Source organism: Cryptomeria japonica, chromosome 8, assembly GCF_030272615.1.
Source record: "Cryptomeria japonica chromosome 8, Sugi_1.0, whole genome shotgun sequence".
In the NCBI taxonomy this organism is placed as follows: domain Eukaryota; kingdom Viridiplantae; phylum Streptophyta; class Pinopsida; order Cupressales; family Cupressaceae; genus Cryptomeria; species Cryptomeria japonica.
In genome coordinates, this window is record NC_081412.1 from 368,247,166 (window position 1) to 368,272,639 (window position 25,474).

General features: G+C 38.7%; 1 protein-coding gene across 3 annotated transcripts in view; it reads right to left on the reverse strand.

The window, feature by feature from the left end:
- The window catches only part of LOC131066316 (uncharacterized), a 127,547-nt gene extending 102,399 nt beyond the window's left edge, over positions 1 to 25,148 (reverse strand). The window contains exon 1 of one of the 3 annotated variants that reach the window (XR_009111649.2): positions 24,774 to 25,147. Coding sequence is in view for 2 of the 3 variants with exons in the window: in XM_058001053.2 (XP_057857036.2) it covers positions 24,774 to 24,987 (214 nt within the window). In the remaining variant the exon portion in view is untranslated. Of the gene's footprint in view, positions 1 to 24,773 lie in introns of all 3 variants that reach the window. The other 2 variants (XM_058001053.2, XM_058001052.2) reach the window with 2 other exon arrangements.
- Positions 25,149 to 25,474: the final 326 nt, after the last annotated feature.

The following is a 25,474-nucleotide window of genomic DNA, read 5'->3' on the forward strand; positions in this document are numbered from 1 at the left end:
CACTGCGATAACTAATCTAAGAGGCTCCTACGATTTGTCAAGGAAATCAAACCAACATTAAAATCGATTTGTTATGAAGAGGCCCGATTAGTAAGAGGTGTGTCTCATCACCCTTCAAGAGATGCAATCCCTTCAGTATTGCAAGATACATATGGAGTTCTCATACTGAGATAGGAGGGGAAGGGGGGATAGGCAAGCAAGAAATGGACAAATCTGCCAGCAAGGAAAAAGATAGGGGAATCAAACAGATCAGATCAGAACTGTTATTAAGTTACAGGCAGTAACATCCTTGTTCTGGGTGGTATGCGTGGGGATGTATGCTCGATATGTATATTTAATATATTAAGCTCGATAATGTTCTTAGCAGAATTTAGTAATAAAATTAATATAGACTACAATATGTATGACAGTCACACAATATAGTCATACTTAATATGTCAGATCTGTCTGCTTTTACAGTCTATAGATAGAATGATTAGTGTTTACAATGGTAGTGTTCATAATTTATATAATAGGTAATATAATTTGATATATATATATATATCAAATTATATATATAATATTGACAATTCACGTAACAGATAATTAAGGACTAGGTAAATAATTGACAATGTAATTTGGATAATGCCATATCAAATTTAATTCTTAACCCATAGATTGCAGTGATCTGATTCTTCGTTTTTCTCTAGTACTTGCAAAGATAGGGAGTGTGTGGGGGAAAGGCAGAGTAAATTGGTCACATGGCAAAAATGTCCCAAGACAGGTAGAAAACCTTGAGGGAGCCGCATGTAGACTGTGTCATGCGCCCTTGGCACAATAAATCTTCCATCTTGTAAGGGTTAGTAGAATAGGGAAGAGGAGTCTCATGCAATCCATGGGAAGTAAATCATACAGCCAATTAACAATCTATCCATCTTAATTGAAAATATTTTATCATTGCATCATTGGCATAAGTAAATGATTGATAAGTATGCATAGTTTTAGCTATGGTCGGATAATATGGAAAAGGTCAAAAGGATGAGCACCTATTCCTAATACTAAAATTATTGCAAATAGGAACGGATCATCACAAGTGGTATGAGAGCACAATTCTGCCAACCTGTTGGACCAACCTACTTTAATGACTACTCAGTTAGGACTAATTATTCAGCCCTCTTCTTAAATAAATCAAAAATTTAATTGGTCAGGCCAATATTGCATTCTTGTGAGTGTACCTTAAACTGCTTCATGTCTAATGTGTTTTGAGCATGCCTACTCCATGGGTGTTTTATATGTACACTTTCCTCATCTATACCTTGTGTTTGCGCCATGTCTGGCATGTTTTCAGCATATGTGTTTTATATCTTATGTGTATTTATGTGTTACTTCATGAATGAGGTGTTTTTAGCATGTCTACTCCGTGAATACCTTTCTCATGTATGCTTCATGACTGATGTGTCTCCAGCATGTCTACTACATGAGTACCTTTCTCATATATGATTGTACCTTATGTTTACATGTATTATTCATGTCTTGCATATTCATATGTTTGATTAATGCTTTACATAGCTGCTCCATGCCTTATGTGCATTACTTCATGCCTTAAGTATATTCATGTGTATTGCTGCTTGCCTTACATGTGTCTATTATTTCATGCCTTATGTGCAGATTTCATGTCTTATGGCATTTATGTGTGTTACTTCATGCCTCATATGTATACTGTATGCTACGTGTATTCACGTGTATGCTTCATGCCTTAAGTGAATTCATGTGTATGCTTCATGTGTTACTTGTATTCATGTGTACACTTCATGCTTACATGTATTCATGCCTTATGTGTATACTCCATGTTTTAGTGGATGCTTCTTGCCTTATGTGCTTTCATTTGTATACTTTGTGCTTTACACCTTATGTGTATTCGCGTGTATGACTCATGCATATGATTCATACTTGTCGTATTGGATTCGTGCATACCTTTCCCATGTATGTTTTGCACCTCTTTGTGTATTGCTTCATGCCTTAAATGTCTGACATCTATGCTTGTACCCCGCATGTATTTATGGGTATTGTTTCATACCTTATTTATGTTTATGCTTCAAGATTTACATGCCTTCATGCCTGTTGATGTGTGTTTTATGCACATGCAAGCATCAAAATAAAATACCAAAGTACTTTACCCTCTCTTGAACAAAATCACCTCAGATGCTAAGGATAAGATCAACTAAAATGATTCCAAGGTTTCTACAGTCAGGTCTTGACGAGTGGGTGTAATGTTCCCGGACCGTACTAGCGAGGGTGGCAGGATCGTACGGTGGTGTCTAGAGCAAGGTCGTACGGTGGTGTCAGGGAAGCAGGGTCGTATGGTGGTGTCAAGATAGGCCGTACGGAGGTGTCAGGGAAGAAAGTCGTACGGTGGTGAGAAGAGAGTGTGACCGTATGGTGAAGAGGGTGTACGGTGGACTTCAACCTATGTGCGGTGAAGGGGTTGGTCTTCCGCAAGCATATCAAGTAATGAACTTTGAATGTTAGGAATCCTTGGACTTAGATGACATGCATGTATACCAGATTATCAGACATGCAACTAGTGGTTTGAGATTTGCCAAATCCGGAACAAGTACACAGAGCAGAATAGTGAGGGATGAATCCCACCGAAACTGCGGATACCAAGTAGGGAGGGTCTTCCACCTCCGAAATGGATGACCACGGAACTCCAACTGGAATTCACACAAACAAAGAAAAATACCAAATTCGCATACCTACAACAATGACTAACTCGGCCATATATATGGGCTCCAGGAAGTTTCCTGAAGGGTTACAAACGGGCCAACACCAAAAAGTTTATAACTAACTAATTAATAAAAGGGGCCTGAAATATATTATTAAGTACGGGACTGTACAATAAATTATTTAAATTGACTATTTAATTATATCGGGGACATTACAGTCATCTCGGCCCAAAAATTGCTTGCCCTCAATCAATTGCAGACTCCGATGCTCCCCGATCTGTTCACTCTCCCAGACGATGTCATCATGTCTGAAGATTGCCTCCATCCGTCTGGCCGAAATTTCCCTCACGCGGCCATTGGACATTCCCCTTAGTACCACCTTCTTGCCATCCACTTTGAATGAGAATTCCATCCTCTTGAAGATTTGTGTGTACTGGTCAAGGGTCTCCATCCATTGAATGCCCAAGATGACATCTGTTTCATCCAAATCAATCATGAAGAAATCGTCTATCACTGTGTAGTTTTCCATGGTGATACTGAGTTGTGGAACCAGATGAGTACATGACAATAGATTTCCTCCCGCTACCTTGACTTCGAACCCCTCATGCTCCTCTATACGCAAATCCCTCCTGGCAACGAGAGATGAGTTGATAGAGTTGAGAGTGGCCCCATTGTCCAACATGACTATGACCCGTTGCCCTTGGAGTGTACCGCGAACCTGAAACACACTGCACTCTGGAGTGCTGGTCAGAGCGGCAATGGCAATTCCCCTACGAACCAGTGTGGAAATTCTCTCTACACGACCATCTTCCTCATTCTCTTCTTCGTTGTCGGACACCACTTCAATGGCTAAGCATCGGTGCCCTGGTCCCCACGGCTCCTTGCAGGTAAAGCAGAGTTTCCTTCTCCTGAGTCCCTGCCTTGTGGCTTCATCTAATGATGGCTTCTTCAGGGCTAGGGGTGGTTTGTCATGTGAGTAACTCTCGGAGGAAGAAGATGAGGTCGCCATGTCACGCACCTTCTTAATCGCATCAGACAATGTGTTGGGATTGAACCCTTTCACCCAACCCTTCAGTGGTTCCATCAATCCGTCCATGAACAAGACTACCAATCTCCGCTCTGAGATGTTTGTTACCAACACGAATAGCCTCTGGAACTCTGTGATGTAACTGTCCACAGATCCCGACTATTGTAGTTGCGCCAGCTCCTTGAAATTGAGTTCTGGATCCTTCCCATCGAATCGGTCTATGAGCCTCTCAGTGAAGTTGGCATAGGAAGTTATCTGGTCATGGTCGAGAGTGACCATTCCATGATGCCACCATTCGTGAGCGACTCCTTCCAGGTGAAGTGCTGCAAACTTGATAGCTTCATCTTCAGGCATCGAGTTGAGTTGGAAGTAGGTATCTGCTTTTTGTACCCAAGCTCATGCTGAGATTGCTCCGGTCCCATCAAAGGATGACAGGTTGATCTTACCAACCTTCCGCTTGATATCATTGTTATAGTGTCCATAATAGCCCCGACTTCTGCCACCCGAGTATTTCATCCGGAGCTTAGCATAATCCTTGAAGGATATGTCCCCCTCGAGATTTGCATCCCTCCAATCTTGGTTCAACTGCACTTGCATCTCCTGAAAGGTGGGTTCTTGCTCCCCGCGCGGCGCTTATGATTTCTGAGGAAAAGTCGACATCAACGGCCGTGAATGTGAGCGCTGGAAGTTTGACCTTCCAGTGACCGAATTATCGCCCTACCCATTCTGTTCTCCATTCGCTTTTCCCAAGGCCAATTGTCGTAAGGTTTCCTCCATGATTTGTTGTCGTTGTTCCCCTCTGGTTATGGTGTCGTTGAGCTGAGCTTGGCTTCTAGTTAGCTCCCTTAATAGTGCCATGACTTCTCTTGCAGGATCCTGTGGTTCCCCCATTCGGTCGACAGAACGGTACCTCCTTCTAGTGTACACTTGCATCCACTACACGACAAGCTGGCAAGATCACCAGCTCTGATACCACAGTAATGTTCTCGCACCGTACTGGCGACGATGGCAAGGTCGTACGGTGGTGTCTATAGTAGGGTCGTACGATGGTGTGAGACAAGGTCGTACAGGAGTCAAGCAGAGGTTGTACGATGGTGTCAGGCAGGGCCGTACGGGTGTCAAGCAGGGTCATAGGGTGGTGTCAGGGAAGCAGGCCGTATGGTGGTGTCAAGAAGCAGGGTCGTACAGTGGTGTCAAGCAGGGTCGTACTATGGTGTTAGGGAAGCAGGTCGTATGGTGGTGTCAAGAAGCATGGTCGTATAGTGGTGTCAAGATAGGTCGTACAATGGTGTCAGGGAAGCAGACTGTACGGTGGTGAGAAGAGAGTATGACCATACAGTGAAGAGGGTGTACGGTGGACTTCAACCTGTGTGCAGTGAAGGGGTTGGTCTTCCGCAAGTATATCAAGTAATGAACTCTGAATGTTAGGAATCCTTGGACTTAGTTGACATGCATGTATACCAGATTATCAGATATGCAACTAGAAGTAATATTTGATTCAACAATGATGTGGTTCCAAATTTGCCAGATCCGAAACAAGTACACAAAGAAGAATAGGGTGAGGGATGAATCCCACCGAAACTGCAGATACCAAGAAGGGAGGGTCTTCCACCTTCGAACTGGCTGACCACGGAACTCCAACTGGAATTCACACAAACAAAGAAAAATACCAAATTCGCATACTTACAACAATGACTAACTCGGCCATATATATGGGCTCCAGGAAGTTTCCTGAAGGGTTACAAACGGACTGACACCAAAAAAGTTTATAACTAACTAATTAATAAAAGGGGCCCGAAATATATTATTAAGTACGGGGTCGTACAATAAATTATTTAAATTGATTATTTAATTATATCATAGACATTACAGTGGGTAACTCAATGGTCAATGTGAATTGTTGTTTTCACTTGGGGACTTACACAATTGTTCGAATCAAATTTTCTTATCATGAATATGGAATAGGTGTGTTGATAACTTCGGATTTGGCAATGTAGTTCTTGACTTGATTCTAATAAGAGTTTCTAAAATATGGCAAAAGGGAATAGGGTTCAAGATATCTATTCTAAGCCTAAGAGTGTAGGAAATGATGAACAAATTTAGTGGAATCAAACTAGGCAAGGTCTCACCATCAAGTCGAACAGATTTTGACACAAGCTTAGTGCAATCATCTAAGGTATATTTCATAGATTTTAAAATTACTACCATCAAACATTGAAACCATCTAAGTTGATGCATAGCTACAGACGTATAATAATCGAAGTTAAGCTTGCACAAATTTCCAGTTGACCACGCACGGCACACTTACAATCAACAAGAGGCTAGTGGTATGGATTAATAAATTCCACACAAATATACTCAACAATTCTTTCATTCAATCTAACAAACATTGAAAGCAAATTCTAATCTAAAATTCTAATCTAACTTGGAGGAATTGAGAACCTTGAATGCAAAACAACACTTAAACAAAATCATCATCAAGTCTAACAATGATTTATATTCAAATCTGCAGCATCTACCAACAATTCTCAAAAATCTCTCTCTTACAAATGAGAGGCAATGAGGTATATAAAGAGTCTCATACAAAATGGATGGCCAAGATTAAATCAAAAATCAAGGGCCAAGATCATGCTAACAAAGCCCTAGAGTTGCCCTAATTAGGGTTTACATCAAAATAAGTGCCACCAACATATGGCCCAATAGAAAGATACCTAGTCATCGAATAGGGAATCTTCTAGAAGATTTTGTCCTGCATCTCATTCTCTCACAGCATAATCCAACAATCTAGCCAATACAGAATCTAAGTCCTCCATGGAAATGCTGGGTAAGGTATCCTATTGTAAATCAATCACGTCCAATGCATTCGAGCAAGCGTCCAAAGTATTTTCCCAATCTGGCATGAGCTTTTGCGAATTATGAACATGAATCAACAAAGAGACCAAGTCATCTATCTAACTCTTCTTCAAAGAGTCCAACTGATTGAAATACATGAATTTCATTTTCTCTCTTAATTCTGCTAAGTGTAACCCACTGGTTTCATTGACATCAACTCCCAATAACTCCTCAATTGAGGCAAGGATCTTCGACTAAATATCATGAATAGATCCTTCCATCTCTGCACAATTCTTTTGTGTGCTCTCATAAGTTGATTTCTTCATGGCTAATGAACAATACCAGCCATGGAAATCGTATCTATCTCCATTGTGTACAATATTCTCCCTGATCAATGTGGACATAGAAATCTTCTTCAAAGCTCTGAGGCGTGGAATGGTCTTCTCCTGAATGGGCCAAAAATCTTCCCAAACTCCCTCCAAATACTGTATCCTGAATATAAGCCCTATTGTCCTATCAAACGTCTGGACAAAACGAGTAAGGAAATCATCCGCCTGTCTCTTCGTATCCTCAATTTATTTCTCCACCTCCGAGAGTGTATCTCTCGCTGCCTCATAATGTGTTTGTAATCCATGATCAACTGCATTAGGGGAAATAAGGGTGGGATTATCACGCCTTATCCCTGCAATATACTCTCTAAGTTTGATATTCTCTGCTTCGTACTTCTCTCTTTTCTCTATCTCTCGGACCAATCTTGCACTGATTGCCTTGAGGGTATCATCAACCTCCTGAAATTCCTGCTCTTTTGTAGTACGGCCAAGGGCAACTGAAGTAATCTGGAAATCCATGGAAGTAGCAATGTTCGTTGTTACATCTCCAATAGGAACAGCCACCTGGACAATCCGCATTACTGTCTCATCTCTAGCTATGTGATAAAATCTCAGCCTTCTTAGATTAATTCTCCTTGTTGCTCCTAGCTAAGTAGTCATCTATGTCATCAATAGGCTGCGCCGCTGCGCCTCTACCATCTTCTTACTTTTCTCCATACTCTTCATCAGCCAATCAGGAATAGCAGCCATCTCCGTACCATCATCGAGACACATCTCTCGATCAAGCTCTCTCAATGCCGAGATAACATCATCATCATCATCATCAGGATTATCCCTGGTCAAATCATATACATTCTTTCCTAAACTAACCTCTAAAAGGACAATAGGAGATCTCGGTTGATCATCATCTTCATTAGGTGGAGCAGATGTAGTTGTGGCATGTAAATCTTGGACATTCTCTGGTAATATCATTGCGTTGGAACATTGCTCAACCTCCTTGTTTTGTTCTGCCGCTTCAACTTCCTTGATTGATGAGACACTGAGGGGTGGTGAAGGAATGATAGGCAAAGGAATGATAACCTTTTGCTTCTTCTTCTTAACCTCCTCAATCTTCTTCCCTCTAGCCTTGACTTCTCCTAGTGTGTTCTTCCTTCATTCAGGACCTTGACTCTCCTCATCCGCATAGATCATTATGTCGCTGATAGTCCTCTGATCATCTTTGGAAGCGGATTCCTCTTGTTTCATCCTTTCATAAGTGAAGGTAACACCCATGTCAACTAACTTGTTCATCTAATTATCTACCCATCCTCGAGAGAAACTCAAGACCTCTCTCATCAACACATTCAAATGTGTCTCTTCTAGTTCTGACCAATTAGGCAATAGAATCGCCTTCTTCATTTCATTCTCATATAGTGGATGCGTATGATCCTTATCATCTAATACCTGATCGGGAATGAGGAAAAGTCCACACTTCCTCATGAAATCCACAAACATTCTGGAGCACATTATTCTTTTCACTGCTTGCTCGTCCATCAAGTTGGCCCAATAATCTTCTATGTCTACCTTGTGGATGAACCTATCTATCCTCTGATCCTTCCAACTTTCTTATCTGGATCAAGTCTTTCTCTTTTCTTATATGTTGCAAATTGATAGAATGCAAGTTCCTCAACTGTTGTACTGGTTGTTGCGGCGGATTGGCAAACCTCCAATGTCTTCCCTGCTGAAATAGGAAATCTCATCCCCGTTCTATATTTTTCCTTCTGGATAGAATCATATTCTAGAAGGTATCTCACCACTTCCAACAAGATCATTTTGTCAGTAGGATACCTAGGAATCCTGTAAGGTTCGGATTGAAATCCATGAATCCTTAGGTATGTGAATGTGGAAAACTGTATATACTACAATCCATATTTCTCTATCAGCTCTGTTGCCTCCTTGGACAACCTCCCGTGGATCCCACCTTGCAACATTTGTGTTATGTACATAGTGAATGCATCATTCACTCTCTTATAATCTTCAATTCGATACATGTTCAGTTGTGGATAGCACTCATAACTCTTGAATTGCCCTTGTCCATTCCCGACTTCACCTCTACATATCAATCCTTTGTAGTTAACAAATCGTGCAAGTAGGTACACCAAATAGGAAGTCATGGCAACTAACCTGGACCTCTCCACATTCCTCAGCTGAAAATTCAGATTGTCACTTATGATTTTTGACCAATTAATCAACGTTCCTTTCAAACAATCCTGGATGAAATAGAACATCCATCCATCGTATATTGCACTCTATTGAAGATTTGAAGCATTTGTTTGCCTAGTCAGACTTGGGTGTTGCCGTTAGAGAGGAGCTTCAGCATGTTTGATGACTGGTTAGGCCACATTGGGCAATTTTGGGAGGTGGCGCCATGATTGGGGAGACCACAATTTTGCTTTGTGGCTAATTGCTTCATTTTGTGGGGCAAGTTCATTGTTTTATTAAGCGTCATTGTTGTGTCATGTCTCCTCCTTGATCCTTATATATATATCAATTATTATTATTATTAATTAATATAATAATTATCACTGAGCGACTATTTGAAATTTAGTTATTTATTAAATATAAATATTTAATTAATATTTGTTACTAATAATATTCTTGAAATATTCGTAAAAGTTTAGGGCAGACTGCGATGTCGTGTCGCGTTGCCCCGTGGGCTAGGGTTCTTGCTTCCCCTGGTCATGCAGCCCGAATCTGGGCGACTGTGGCGAAGGGAGGTGGGTTTCAAACCCGACTGGGTGTGGAGGCGACTGGCGTTTCTGCGGCGGCACGAAACCAGCATCGCTTAGATGCTCGGGTTGATGGCTTGCGTCAGGGTTTTGGTTTCCAAACCCGCTCTTGGCCCATTTTCGCGAAGGACAGGTGGGAGGGGGAAGCGTTGGAAGGGAGTTAATCTAGAGGGTTTCCTGTTCTCCGCCGAGAGGTGTTTCCCATGGAATGAGTAACCCGTCCCTTACTGCTATGGCTTTGGTCCCCACGGCCAAATCTACTTCCGTTTTTCTGTCGGAGGAAGTTGAGAAGGAAGTTGAACATAATGAAGTGGTTTTCTCAAAGTTAGGGCTTATTGGGCGCTTCATAGGTAGATGGCGGAGTCTTGGTGATTTACACAAATGGATCTCAGTTAATTGGGAACCCTTGGTGGAGGATTATGTTCAAATTTACCCACATGCTCGTGGCTTTTTCGTTGTGGTTTTTCAAAGTGTGGCAGACAGAAACAAAGTCCTTGGCAGTGGTCATTGGAGTTGGGAGGACAAACACGTTTTGATGATGAAACCGTGGCATCCGGCTTTCAACCCTGAATCAGAGTCTTTCGATCGGACTCCTCTTTGGATCAGACTTCCAAACCTTCCAATGCAGTATTGGTTTGATGCCTGTTTTGAAGCTGTCGGGAACTCCTTAGGTATGTTTTTAATGGTGGATGAAGACTCTTTAAATCTGTTGCATACTACTTTCGCTCGTCTGTTGGTTGTGGTGGATGTAACCATGGGCCTCCCTTCTGAAATTTCCATTACATCCACCAAAGGGAGTTGGCTTCAGTCTGTAGATTATGAAGGGATTCCTTTCAGATGTAGGCAATGTTTTAAGACGGGGCATACTGTTGATTCTTGCACTAGGCTTAGTTTGAAGCGTTCAGCGTCTTGGTGGAAAGAAGTTACTCCACATTTTTATATGGTGGATAAGGTGGTCGACGATCCGTCCCCCCCCCAAATCATGGGGGATCTTTCCAGTGATAAGGGTTTGGACCCAACAATTAATATGCAAAGGGCAGTAGGTGGTTTGGGGTGTGCTAATAATGAAGGTTCTCCTTTGGTTGGCAGCTCTACACAAGTTGGTTGTGCGTTTGAGCAGAAGATGGAGGGTGAAGTCGTGGCTGATCAGAAGTTGGAGGATTGGTCTAATTCTCAAAGAGATTGTTTTGTAGGTTTTAGGGAGGGGCACCATACTATTCAGAAAGTGGATTCTGGGATCCAAAATCTGAAGTTGCTAGAGAATGCTCAAGCGGATGGATGGATTGAGGTGAAACGGAAGAAAAGTAAGAGGGGTTTGGTTGGGAGTGACTGTATTGCCCCTCCGCTGGAGGAGGAAGGTGTTCTTGGGGAGGTGGCTCCCTAATTGTAGCCACCACTGGTTCGGGCCATTTTCAATCCCGATTCTATTAATAAAATAATCTTATTACCAACCAAAAAAAAAAATATTCTTGAAATATTCAAATCAAAATAATTAATATTATATTATAAATATAATTTATATATTATAAACTATAAACATAATTTACATATTATATCAATAAGACTAAAGGACAAAGACCTCATAGAGGAAATCGTCTTACTCATATAGACAATTATAATGTTTGTTACAGGAACTATCATGAGAGAAGTATATTGAACTAGATAGTCTTTGGCTACAGAAAAATATTTATTTGGAAGACTCTGAAATTAACATGGGACATCAATATTCTTAGACCAATTACAAGTCAAATGATTATCATTGGCAAATACGCTTAATGAGTATTGTTAATAGCAAATAAAACATTGAAGGATATCGACGATATAGTTTGTATGACAATTTTGTTGTGGGTATTCTAAGGTGTGCCAATATATAGTGATTATTGGCTATCGTGGTGACTAAGTAATGGGGGACTCAGCAAACAACTAAACTACCATTCATCATTGTATCAAACTAACCCAGCAAATACCATTATCGCCGCCAAAAGGACAGCATAATAGGCTGCTAACTAATCATCGATTAGTTATCCAAGGAGATGCGGTGAAGAGTTTTATATTCCGGATGCAATGAAGAGTTGCCATCCTTCTATTCTTCCCATATGATATTAAAGGGGCATCGTCTGCAGTGGCATTGGATGGTAATTTTAAGAAGGAATTCGCTCCAGGTAAGTGCCTAATGCCTCAAAAGGTTCATGATAATTATTGTATTAATTGGTATTAATAATACTACAGCCTCATCACAAATTACGTATTAATTATTTGTTACTGTGTCAGTGAATAATCTGCATTATAATATTCAGCATTACTTCAATACATCAGCACATATGTAAATTAACTGTGATATGAACCACAATCCAAAACCGACAGTGTCATATTAGAGCAATATTATGACATTGCTATAATAATAACAAATAATCCACAAGTAAGACGTAAGGTGTAAACTGGTTAATTACTAATAGAGTGAATATAAAATCTGAATTAAACCATTGGAAATGATCTATATTAATTAACAGTAAAGTAAGTTATACACTATAATACATAAGGCAGTCATACTTGGTCACATTCACAGTGGCAGACCAAATCTGATGCATGTCAGATCTGTCTGCTATTGCAGCTACTAGACAACTAATAATTAGAGATTTAGAAAATAACATAATATAATGATTATAATTATTATAATACTTTATAAGAACTGCTTTGTACTAAAATGTATATTATAATATTATCTGAAAATAAATACAAATAGTAATTTGAATGAACAAGTAAATATAAGATTATAAACCAAATTGAATTATTAATTCAATATTAGAAAGAAGATTATGTTCTTCTGTTATGACTGTCGGTATCTACGAAGTTGGAAAATGTGATATTTAAGATAGTTTGTCTCCTAATCTATTTAGTTTAAGTCATAAGTATGTTGAAATGGATTAAATTATGGGGAAAACAAGGCTAGACCTAGTAGGGGACATTACATGTTGATGGGAGGCTGCCATCACACTCAGATCTGAGCTTTTCACCATTGCCGGAGGTTGTATTGGCACCACTGTTGGCTGAAGTATTCATTTTCAGACTTATTTCGCCATTTCCAGCTACCTTCATACTTAGGTGATTTTGTTGGCAGGCCATTTTGGAGTTGGTTTGGACCAAAGATGAAAATATCGGCAAAAAATCGCCGAAATCACGATATATCGGGAGTCAAATAGGCAGCCGATTTAATCGGCGATAAAATCGCAGTTTTTTAGCTGTAAAAATTGGGATTTTTTCGGTTGAAATCGCAATTTCGAAATAAAAAATCGCACCCTAGTAAAAATCACGCTCTAGAGGATTTTTTTCGCTTTTTAGGACTCTGACTTTATCGAGGGTTTCAAGATGGACATTCTGAAGCATTTGAAATATGGCAGCAAACAAACATTCCTAACCATTCAAAATATTACGGTAGGGTTTTCTAAGGACTCTGCAACAATTTGCGTCGAGAGATTGAATTGAAACATTTACTCAACATAGCTTTGAAACCATACATTAAGCAACAGTTTTTTTATTATTAATTTATGAGACTTAGATTGTTTCGAAATATTTACTCAACATTACTTTGAAACAATACATAAAGCAATAGTTTTATTATTATTAATTTATGAATTTATTAGAATTAAATTTTGTTATTTTAATATTTAATACAATTATATTTAAAGTTAAATACATCTAATTTATTAGTCTAATATTATTTGTCTAAAATATTAATGTAAATTTTAATATTTTTAATCAATAAATATAATATCATATATATTTAAATTTTCATATAATTTAATTTATAAATCATGTACTCAATTTTATTAAATATATGGTATATTTTATGTATGTGGTATTAAATTAAATATAAATTACTGTTTTTTTTTAGAATATTTTAAGAAATTATATATTTCAAATGTTCAATAATTTTGCCGATTTGCCAAAAGATTTATTGTCGATTAAGATTTTTACATCTTTGGTTTGGACTTTGGAGACATTTTTCTGAGTACACCATTGCTGGTGTAGGTCTGAAGCTCCATTTGCAAGTTGTCTTCAAACTAATTTTTTCATGTCTAGCCCTCTACTTTTGCCCAGCTTTGCCATTTTAACCTTGGGGAGGTAAAACTCATCAAATGTGAACATTTTGTATGGCTGCAACCTCTTCAAATGACTGATTTATGCTAGTTGTAGATTGTCTTCAGACTTTGAGCAGCCATTGTTGACCTTGGAACAGAGTTCCGTGACTCGCGGCGAGTCACGCGAGTCACGCAAGTTAGCGGGCCGGGTGACCCCTGCCGGGTCACAGTGACCCTGACCCGGGCTCGGACGGGTCAGAGGGCGTGACTCGCCTGACTCGCCAAGTCAAGCGAGTCATTCCCTAACTCGCCGAGTCCGAGGGTCGTGACCCGGTTGGAGTCACTTAATAAAGTGCAGTAAAAAAAAAAAAAAAAAAAACGTAACATTTTTTAATGACTTTTTTCGCCATTTCCCTTTCTTATAACACCCGACGCCTTTAGAAAATAATAAAAGTATTTTTGGGCTCGCGGGGCGCTGCCCCTCGACCCCGCCCTATATCGCGACAGGGAACGCGCAAGGGGCGCTGCCCCTTGACCCCGCAAGGGGCAATGCCCCTTGACCCCAAGTTGGGGGCGCTGCCCCCAAACCCCCGTTGAAAAATATAGGGGGAAACCGCGCCGATAGAAGTAGGGAAAATCTAACCTCTGACTCTGATTAGGCTCCATATAACAACACAACTTAGAAATCTTGGTAATTGGTATTTAGATTTAGTATTTCAAATTTCCTATAGTCTCATTTGAAAATGTAATTCTTATACTGTAATACTGTCATACATCTTTTCAAAACTAGTTTTTCAAGTACTATATGTATATGTATAACTATATCAGCACCACCACCCCGCCACCCCCCCGTCGCCGTCCCCCTGCCGTCCCCAAACTTAGGCCCTTGGTCCCCCTGTCCCGGAAACGCGTCCCCTCGTCCCCAACACCTATGGCTACTCAGACTGGCACATCACAAGCAGAGACTATGGCTACTCACTCATCCAGGACCTACCTTAGACGCCTTTCTAGGAGGCAAATAGACGAGGCTGAGCCAGAGCCTGAGCCATAGACTTGTTTTTGTTTACACTTTACAGTTACATATATGTTTGGGAACATTTGAAGTCATGGATTTTATATACATTGGACAACATTTATAACTCTATATATCTATGTTTTCTAATTCCTTCAGCTACAATTTACATTTCTACGCATGTGATGAATGTATGTTTATGTATGTGATCAAATTAGCTTCTATTTGATGATGTTATAGTGTCTTTAAGCTTAATTCAATAATGGGTGTATGAAACAAGTTTTAAATCGTTAAAAATCTCTAAATTTCAAGGGTTTTCTTATTTTGCCGAGTCGTTGCCGAGTCATTGCCGAGTCCGAGCCGAGTCACGAGTCGAGTCAGCCTTGCCGAGTCAGAGCCGAGTCCGAGTCTGGGAACTTTGCCTTGGAAGGGTGTCTTCCGACATTGAAAACTGAAAATCAAACCTTTTGATCAACTTATACAAGTGAGATCAGACTTTTGGTATACTCTTTTGACCTCATTTTGACAATTTGAGTACACTAAGTTGTCTTCAGACTTAGTTTTTATAATCAGACCTTACACAAGTCTGAAAATCAAGGCTTTATAAGGGTTTTGTACCCTATTTATATCAAATTTTCATTCTATTTTCAGAATTCATGATGAATAATGCTAGAATTTCAGTGACCTGACTGCTCAATCAAGTGATGGGGATGCCTCAAGGTGCCTTGTTCAAGGGCTGGATGTTCTATTTTATCCAAGATTGTATAAGAGGAACAATGGTCGATTGGGCCAAGATTATAGGTGACAATTTGGGTTTTCAATTGAGGAATGTGGAAAAGACTAGGTCATTCGGCCTAACTTCCTACCTTGTATACTGTTGTGATCTATTCACACATCGCCCCATCGCAAATGGGGACCCCTGCTTTTGTTGCTTTCTGGGGTTTGTTTTCTAGGTCTTTTAGGGTTTTGCCTGTTAGCCTTTGCATGATGAGTGTTGCCAGAGGGATCAATGGATAGCAGGCTCTGCTCGAGCTAAGATGAGTCAGTAGATGGGTTTCTTTCCAGGTCTTCTTTAAGCTTGGTTTTGCTAGTGGTGTCCAGTTTGAGTTCGAGGAAGTCAGTGAGTGGTTGAGCAAATTTGGCTAAGACAAGGAAGGAATGAATCAAGGATCTAGCCTAGAACAAAGTCAAGCCAGTTTGAGGGTGAATCGAGCCAAGAGTGTAAATTTCGCTCCTGACCCTTCCAAAGGGTCCAGAGCGAAATCCATATTTCCTCTATTTTGCTTCTTAGCTTGACCAAGTTAGGAACTTCTAAGGCATGGTTTGGTAGGTTTTGATACATATTTGCCTTGAAGAGGAATTAGTGAACCTAAGTGAGAAGCTAGCCAAGAGTGGGATTTTTGCTCCTAACCATTCCAAAGGGTCCAGAGCGAAAATCCCCTTAAACATCAAATTTTCACATATATATATCTCCCATTATTAGATTAGATAATAACATATAATAATCTTTAAATCAACACATACAATATCTATAATACTTCTTACTATTCAAAAAATATTAGGGTATGGGGGAAGAAGAATGATAGTTCCACTTCCACCCAAAGCCATCCCACACTAAGCCCAAGAGTGGAACTTTGGCCCTCTTGGCCCCAGTGGCAAGCAACATGGACATCCACTAGAAGTGGCCTACCTAGTGGGGTGCTTGTACCTGCTTTCCCTATCCATGCCTCATCTCCTAAGGTCAATAGCCATCATTGTAGAGTCAAAGAGGAGATCATAATGGGGGTTTCTTGATTGTCATATTTAAGCCCAAGAGTGGAACTTTGGCCCTCTTGGCCGTAGTGGCAAGAAACATGGTCATCCACTTGGGGTGGCCTACCTCGATGGCAATCCTCATGATTCCCCTTTTCTATACACCTCCTTCCATACATGATGAGGGTTTACATACAGATTTATTAAACAGACATGCAATCTATATCCAATCATAAATATATGTATATAAGAAATAAATATTGACAATTAATACATAAGCTAAGTATATACCACAAGAGCTTTTATTCAGATTATCAGATGCTGGTTATAACAGGTCTGAATCAGATTAGTGAGCGTCTGATCCTGAATATGTGTCTACTGCTTATACGTTTCTGGTTCTGATTATTTGTTCCTTGTTCGCTGATTGCCGTGATTAGTTCTTAGTCGATGCCCACCCCTTCCTTGGAGGTCAATGCTGTCTTTATATCTTCTTACTGAGTGGAGAGACATGTCTCTTCTTCATGGGAAACGGTTTGCAAAGGGCCTGTCCCTTGTCTTCGTGTCTCCTGCCCCTTCACTAATCTTGGACAATTCACACCCCTTGGAGTTAATCTTTGATTTAACTAGTCTTCATTGATCTTGTCCATTCTTTCTCCACTTATTATGTGATAGACTGCTGCTGATTGCTGGTGTAGATTCCTGATAGGATGATAGACTCCTGCTGATCACTGCTGTTGATGCCTGACAGGAAAATCGTGACGTCTTGGATCAAGACGATTTTCCTTTTGTATTGTGTCGGCTCAATCCATGGTAGGGTCATGACATTGTCTTAGAATAAAGATACCAATCTCCCCAGTTGTGTTCAATCCCCAACTCAAAGACCTTAATAATTTCATCACTGACTCTAGCAACCTGCTTGTTTTGAAACCCAAGTGTCTTAGAATTGGTTGCACAAAACATTCATCGAACACTACATAATTTGAATTTGGATAGAGGATGTCCCAAATGTGCGTCCACATCTAAACTGGCAGTGAGATCTTTAAATCATCAAAGAACTTCAACATTAAAGGCATGTCCCAAATCTTTCTCTCATTGTACAGGAAAATATGACAGAGAAGGGAATACTACCTGAAGTATACAACTTTATCATCACTCTTGATGGCCATTAACTGCCTGTGTATCCCTTCTGTGATGTAAGTGGCATAGTCAAATTCCCTGTTCACATCAAAATTTTGTATATCTGCTGCTATCATCATTAAGTGAGCAGGCATCTGAGGTTTCACATCAACTCCTAGGATTTGGCACAACGCATGATATGTCTTAACAAAATAATCCTCAATGATAACAGCATTGAAAGGCTCAATTTCATTCTAAGAAACCTTTGTTAAGCTTTAATTCTTGTGTCTAGTCCTATGACGAGGCACCAAGCAAACTCTATAATTGTACTTGTCTTTATGATATTTATCGCATAGGGAACTGAAATCAATGAGCTTGTTTGCTGCTATATTCAGTTTTAAGACCTCAACACATATTCTTTATCCAATCTCACCAGAACATCACCCTTGTAATTCAAAACTACCCTATTCTCTGAGTCATACTCGTTTGCTACTGTTCTAATCAGGTCCACATTCACTAAAGCATTTGGAACCACTAGCTTACCAAGGTGCAGATTGCAAAAAATTCAATTAGGTCGTTTAGCAGAACTTGTTCTATAACATTCAAATAAGGTCCACCCATTCACAGTGATTAGTGCATCCCTAACACTTCCCGCTTTGTCTCTCAGATGGTCTGATGGAATTCCCAACCCTTGAGCATGCATGGCTCTTCTTGACAAGCCTAGAAGTTGGGCCATGATATTCTCATCCAACCCTCTCCTGGTTTTAGCTGGTTGTGAACTTGTTAGACTCATCCTTAGGGTTTTGGCATGACTAGGGTTTATGATATGGTAAGGTTTCTATAATTGAGAACAATCTAAGGCCTTCGCAAACACTTTCAAAATATTAACAGAACCCTTACGACTCAAAAGCACACAAATCTGACCACAACTATGCAATTTAGAAGAAGAATTTAAAGCTTACTCGTTTTCTACCTAGAAACCCTAGTTTTCGTCTGCACACACTGGACAACTTTGGATTGCACAATTTCTTCACAATGATTGCTTTTTGAAACTCTTGTGAACTCAAATGAATGCATTTGATGCAAAAATCAAAAGAAATCCCATAGATATCAGTCGATTTCCATCATTAAATATCATATGCGCAAACAAGGTGTTTGCAAATTGATGATGGCCGCAGCTTTTTATTTGTTTGAATTTCCTTTGTTATTCAGTCACGATGCATTAGAAAGTTTGGGCAAATCAAAATACACCATTTGCATAGTAACTTTACATGTCATATGAGTGGTCCCACATTAGTTATTGAACCTTTGAACAAGGATGCATAGCTAGTGTTCGTGGCATTGCTAGAATCAGATGCCATTTTTATGCATCATTGCAGTTTGGGGAAGCTCACTTTTTTAGAACTTGCAATGCGAAGCAAGCACGAAATGTGCCAACATGTGGATCTGACTCATATATCAATCATGTCTAACAAAAAAGGAATTGCTCAAGCTCACATTAAGTCAATGCCACATGTCGCTCAGGTGCATTATCACAGTTTTGGTTTCTACATTTTTCAAGAACATATGATAGAAATAAAGCTTGCAATACCAATAGGATAATGCCATTTAAGACTAATGTGGAATAGTGTTTGCATACAACTTATCGTTGACAAAGACGCAGCAAAAAAACGTATGATCACAATTTTGAATAACTCACAAAATAATAACTTGCAATACAATGAAAAGTCGGGATGCAATAATATTGTGACACATGGATGCCAATGGGGACAAGTATGGGGACCACTAGGCGAATGCATGGGAAGATAAGTTATTTTGAGATGCACATGCATAAAACAACTAAAACTATACTAGGAAAGGGAGCTGGTAAACAAACAAACATAAAAGCGTTGAGCAAACAACTTAAATTTGGTAACAAACTAAACAAGTCATTAATAGATTAGAACATAAAGTGACCAACCAAGTGTAGGATTCTAGGGTTTAAGGTCTTAGATCATGAACATATCAACAATTTGCAAGATAAACACTAGAAAAAGACTAGTTCCAACACCCCACTCAATTAACTCTCCAAAACAACAAAGTGAAGACTTGGAGGAAGAGGAGCCAACTTCAACCACTTTTACCTTGAAGCAAGGATAGTCATTTTCACAAGAAAACCCTTCAACCAGGGGCCATCAATGAGCAAAACATATAGCATTCTAAACACCAAAGAGAACCAAAAACGTAAAGAAACCAGCAAAGAAAAGACAAGAACAATTTGAGTTTTCAGCATAAATAATTTCTCCTCTATAAAATGTTGTTCGATTAGGATTGTACTTGGCATATTCTTTAAAGGTCAGAAACTCTCTGTTAAATCCACAGTTGTTCAATGAAAATAAATAAAAAGAATTCATATCTCTAGCCAAGTGGAGCATGTTTGCATTGGTCAAGCCTAATCTATCTTATGTAATCACCAAATCAAGAGCTCAAGGTATTTAGGTGAATAATCTTTGGTACCATTTACTAAAACATTTTTTTAAGTGTGAGAATCTATTTGTAAGTGGTCAAAGCTGTTAACTATTACAAGGGAAGAACTGCCTTAATTATCCAAATCCTTTTGTGCTGAAAATATCAATAGCGTCCTTTTCTTATTGCTCACTTTCTTTCTCCCACAAATGTTATTTATTGTCCTCTCCAAATCAAAGTTCTTTGACAGCAAATTATCAACGATGTTTGAATGCAAGTCTTGTAAGACCGAAATAGGCTAGGAAAAATGGTAGGAGAAAAATTAGTTCTCAAAAAAAATGAAACTGTTGAATTGACTTAATCAACCATCATGGAAGGCCAAGATAAAAACAAATTATACATGAGGATATTTGAGATGCAGCCAACGTCAAAAAATCCAAAACATCTAACTACTACAGTAGAAGATAAATAGGTCAAAGAAAACCAAACTACTCTTATTTTATTTACACTATCAGTTGACGACCAATGCTAATGCACATTCAATATATAAATGATGTTCATGCAACCTGAACAAAATTAAAGTCCGTGTACAAGGTTAAAGACAAAGCTTGGCAATTATACCCCACGGAGAGGGTGCGTGTGCCAAGGATACAATAAGAAGAAAAAATCAAGAGAGATTTTATAGGACTATAGACACCAAGAATCAAGTTGTAGAAGTAAAACAAAAAGTTGAAGATGACCAAATAGTGATGATCATATTGTGTTCTCTCCCTCCATCATTCAAAGTGATTGTTACTTTGTTGAGCATCTCCAATCAATAAGTCAGTATCAAAAAAACATTAGGTTACTTTAGTAAGAAGTAACGCAAGTTGGTGACAATGAAAAAAGAGCTCTTTCCTCCAAGCAAAAAAGAAGGTTTTCCAATTGGAGAAAAAATACCGGTGATGCAAAAGATTTTTTAAGGAAAAGAAACACAAACAATGATATGTACAATTTATATTGTCCCTTGACATCAAAGCTTGCTGGTATGACAGCTTCACTCAAAAGCAAAAATGAAACCATGAAGGATGGAAACGCTACAATCAATGGCATCAAAGCAGTGTTCCCCGGAGACGCATCCCCCCCCCCCAAAAAAAAAAACCCCGTGTCTCCTGTAGGGGGACGTTTTCGAGACTTGGAGACTTGGGGGGAAACGTCCCCCCACAACACCACCTCTTCCACCACCTCCATTACCTGTGGTGGGGACACTGTTGGGTCACTTGCTATATGTTACATGTCGTTCCATATTGATTGCAACCTTTAACTTCGTGAAAACTAGTTGGCCTTTCATGGGGCACTCATAGAGATGTTATGTCGCAGATTTGGTCTTGAAGATTTCAATTCACCTCCAATTTTTATATCAACACCACCACTCCGCCGCCATAAGGAAGGTGTCAAGAATGTTGAAAGTGATGATGAGATAATCACATTGTTGGCCCATCACATACAGCAACCAACAATGAGAAAGAAATTTAAATCAGCTCAACACCACAATGCACATGTGAGATGGAACATTGATTCTTGTAGCTTAAAGAGCTTAGTGGGACCCATCAAACTCAAAAAATTCCTCTCTTAAAGTCAGAGGTAAAGGGATTATTCCTCACAATCACAATAACAACAAATGTAGATTCCAAGGTGCCTTGTTTGTACCTCATACAACGAAAAAACTACTGTTAGCCAATAAGATGCTTTATAGCAACTTGACTTGGAATGGCATCACAAATTTTGTTTGATCAAATTACAAACACAGTTGAGCTGTGACAGAATGGTCTAGAAAAGGAGGCATGTACATCTTTGACATCATGCATACTCAAATATGCCTAGATCTTACATTTGTAGGTAACAACCAAATTCATTATGTCATCGATAGTTTGGACATTTAGGGTTTTCTTATCTCATGCCTCTAACCAAACCACAAATGATCCTTTGGCTGCCAGCTAAGCACAAAGTCAAATTTTGTTCCATTTGTCATAGTTGCTGGCACACTTTAAAGTTTGAAAGTGATGATTCAAATCAATCCAAGGCAGCTCTTGATTAGTTCACAGCAATCTACATGGACTTATTTCAAATACTTTTTGCAACATTTGGTGCTTCTTCTTGTTATATGATGAGTGCTCTCAAAAGATGTGGGTAATTTTCTTGATGAAAAAAGTCTAAATCCCTTCAAAACTTCAAGATTTACTAACTTGTTGTAGAGAAAGAGTTTTTTTTCTCGTCAAAGACCTCCACACAAATCAATAAGGTAATATCTATTTAAGGAGTTTGGCAAGTTTTTCTTTTAACAAGGCATGCACTAAGAACCAACCATTGCCTACACTAGCAACAAAATGGAGTCATAGAAAGGAAGAATCAAATCATCCAAGAGATGATGACATGTATGTTGAAAGGCATGCAAATGGATAGGAGAAATTGTGCCAAAGTAATGAATACATCCAATCTATATACCCAACCGAGCACCAATAAAACCATTGTATAGTTTTACAATTGAAGAAACATAATCAAGAAAGAAGCTTACTCTAAAGCACCCCGAAAACAATTTTAAAAGTAGCCTATTTCTGCATTCCCAAAAGAAGCAAGGGAATATGAAGTGTATTTTTCTTAAGTATAGTAATAAATCTAAAAATTATTAGTTAGTTGATCCCATAATAAAAAAGATGTGCATAAGTAAAAATGTAATCTCTAATCAATGTCCACATACAATATTATTTGCAATTCTTCCTGAGGAAGATATTCCACAAAATGGTAAGAAGCATTTCAAAAGACGTCAAGAAAGAAGAAGATAAAGTTGACTCGATATTTGTGGCTAAATCTTCTAGAAAGTCAAGTCTAAATGACAATATAATCAAAATGAAAAGAGAGTTTAAGGATAAAACACAACCCATTGAAACTCTTTGGCTTCATCTCAACAAGAATACAATGTCCAATTTGGAAAATGCAAAAAGGATTTAAGTTGTAATCCTACACCCAGTGATCATAAGGTCGCCAACATTCATGATCAAGCTTTCAGAGGTGAGGCAAGATTTAAGTAAGTCATTCAAGATGACAAATCTCAAAGTATTGCACTATTGCCTTGGTTTGGAGGTAAGGCAAAAAAAAAAAAATGTTTTTGTTTATTAGACATAGTATCCCAAGGAGTCGGTTGATAAATAGCATAACTAATTGCAAAACAATGACAATACCCATGGAACCACAATTGCAAGTTTCCTTATATAATACATCAAAAAAGTTAACGAGTCTCTCTACAAACAAATGCTTGCGATCCTCATTCATGTCACAATTACTTCACCAAATCTAGGATATTTTGTGAGCTCTCTCTAGGTTCATGACAAAACCTACACAAACACACTGGAAGCTTATTAAAAAGGTGTCGTGAGCTGTATTTGGTACTCTGAAGTTTAAACTAGAGCATGTAAAGAATGACAATTTTCACTTGACTAGTTACTCGAATGTAGAATAAGCAGGCTCCATCAACAATCACAAATAAAAGATAAATACATTTATAACTTGGACTCAAGGACACTTCTTGGGTGAGTAAGAACCAAATGGTTGTAATTTCTTCCACTAAAGTAGAGTACAAGGTAACACAAGGAGTTGTATGCAAAGCAGTTTGGCTTTGTAGAATCTTGAGTGATTGGATATAGTATATACCATAATTACTAGGAGACCCATCTCCTACCCCTAGAGACCTGTCATCGGAGACGTCTCCGGAAACTTCTTGATGCATAAGGTGCTTTTGGCTGCCGTCTCCAAAGTCTCCCAACCAAAAATTGATGTCTCCTCCTAGAAAACTTAGGGCAAAAGGCAAAAAAAATAAAGCAAACAAATAAGATAAGCTTGCAGCAAAGCAAAGTTGTAGGGAAATGACTAATAAGGAAACTGTTTCGCAGGAAGACAAAAATCAATGCAAAGTTATAGTGATCGGATCTATTGACAATATAGACTTTTTGAGAGGACTGATTTCTTATCATTGTAATAGTCTAAAGAGAAATTGCCTTTACCATTTAGCCGACAATATTGAGTGTGCTCAACATCTATATTACCTTACTTTCACTAAACAATTTAGACTGACTATGGTATCAGCAATATAAGCAATTTTAAATTCATTTTTTATTCAATTTTACAGTTAATGTTAAACTTTACCACTGTTCTTGTTTTCAAAGTTCTCTCATGATATGTTATAGAAATTATTAAATTATATTTTAATAAAAATTGGCGTTTCCAAGTACTCCAGTCTCCTATTTTTGAAAATTAGTAGCACCAGTAAGTACCCCCGTCTCCTGGTCCTCTAATCAACTAACAAAACTCTATTGTGTTGATCAAAATGTTCTCGACAAGGTGAAAAATCTTGCTATGCATAAGCAATCCAAATACAGCAAGAGTCAATACCACTTCATTAGAGAGAAGGTGCAGAATAAATACATACAAATGTAGTATGTGCCCACTCAAAATCAACGTGCGTGTAGATTTGCAAGTATGTAATCTAATGTCAAATCATTACAGTTTATCTCCGTATTAGATGTTGTGGAACGTTAAAGGTATTAACTAATATCTAATTACTTTTTGTTAAACTAATATTTAGATGGCAGATTCTGAGGAGCAGTTAGGTTATGGATGTTTTTCTTATAATCTATCACTATTATGATTAAATGTAAAGTGAAGAGGTATGCACCTGATTTGATGATTGTGTGGAGAACGTTGGAAGCCTGTTCTTCATTAAGAGGTCGTGTCTGAGTAGGGCCGGTGCAGATTCGACCCTGAGCTTCCAGCACTACAACATTAGGCTTAACTGCGCACGCGACACTGGCGCGTGATTTTGGTTTCAATCCAGAGGGGGGCATTCTAAGGCATGCACCACAAGAATTGAGTTTTGTACGCATTTGCATTTTGAAGTGTCGGCTGTAATTTGCTTTGATTTGCTGTAGTAAAACGAAGAAAGCTCTTGTTTTAACAGTGTAAAATGAATTTTAACACCGTGGAACGTCCCCTCAATTTTGTTCAGTCAATCAGCTTCCTAAAAACAAACGTGCACCTGGAAAAGGAATCCTAGAAACCATTTTGTTTTATTGCTGAATATTTAATGTACTTTCCAGCCAATAATTAGATATTTTTATTTTCAAATGAAAATATGATTTATGGGAGAGGGGCTAATAGCTGAACTATTTTATGATTGATATAGTATTTGTGTATATAAGATTTTATCTTGTAATATATTTATGTCATACATTGTTATTACGTAAAAAATATTATTTGATGTATATAATTATTGGTGTGGCAATATATCTATATTGGAGAACTCTCAAATAATAATATGTTGTTTTATGTAAGTAATAGGTTAGAAAATTTAAATTACAAGTGCAAATAAAATGAAGT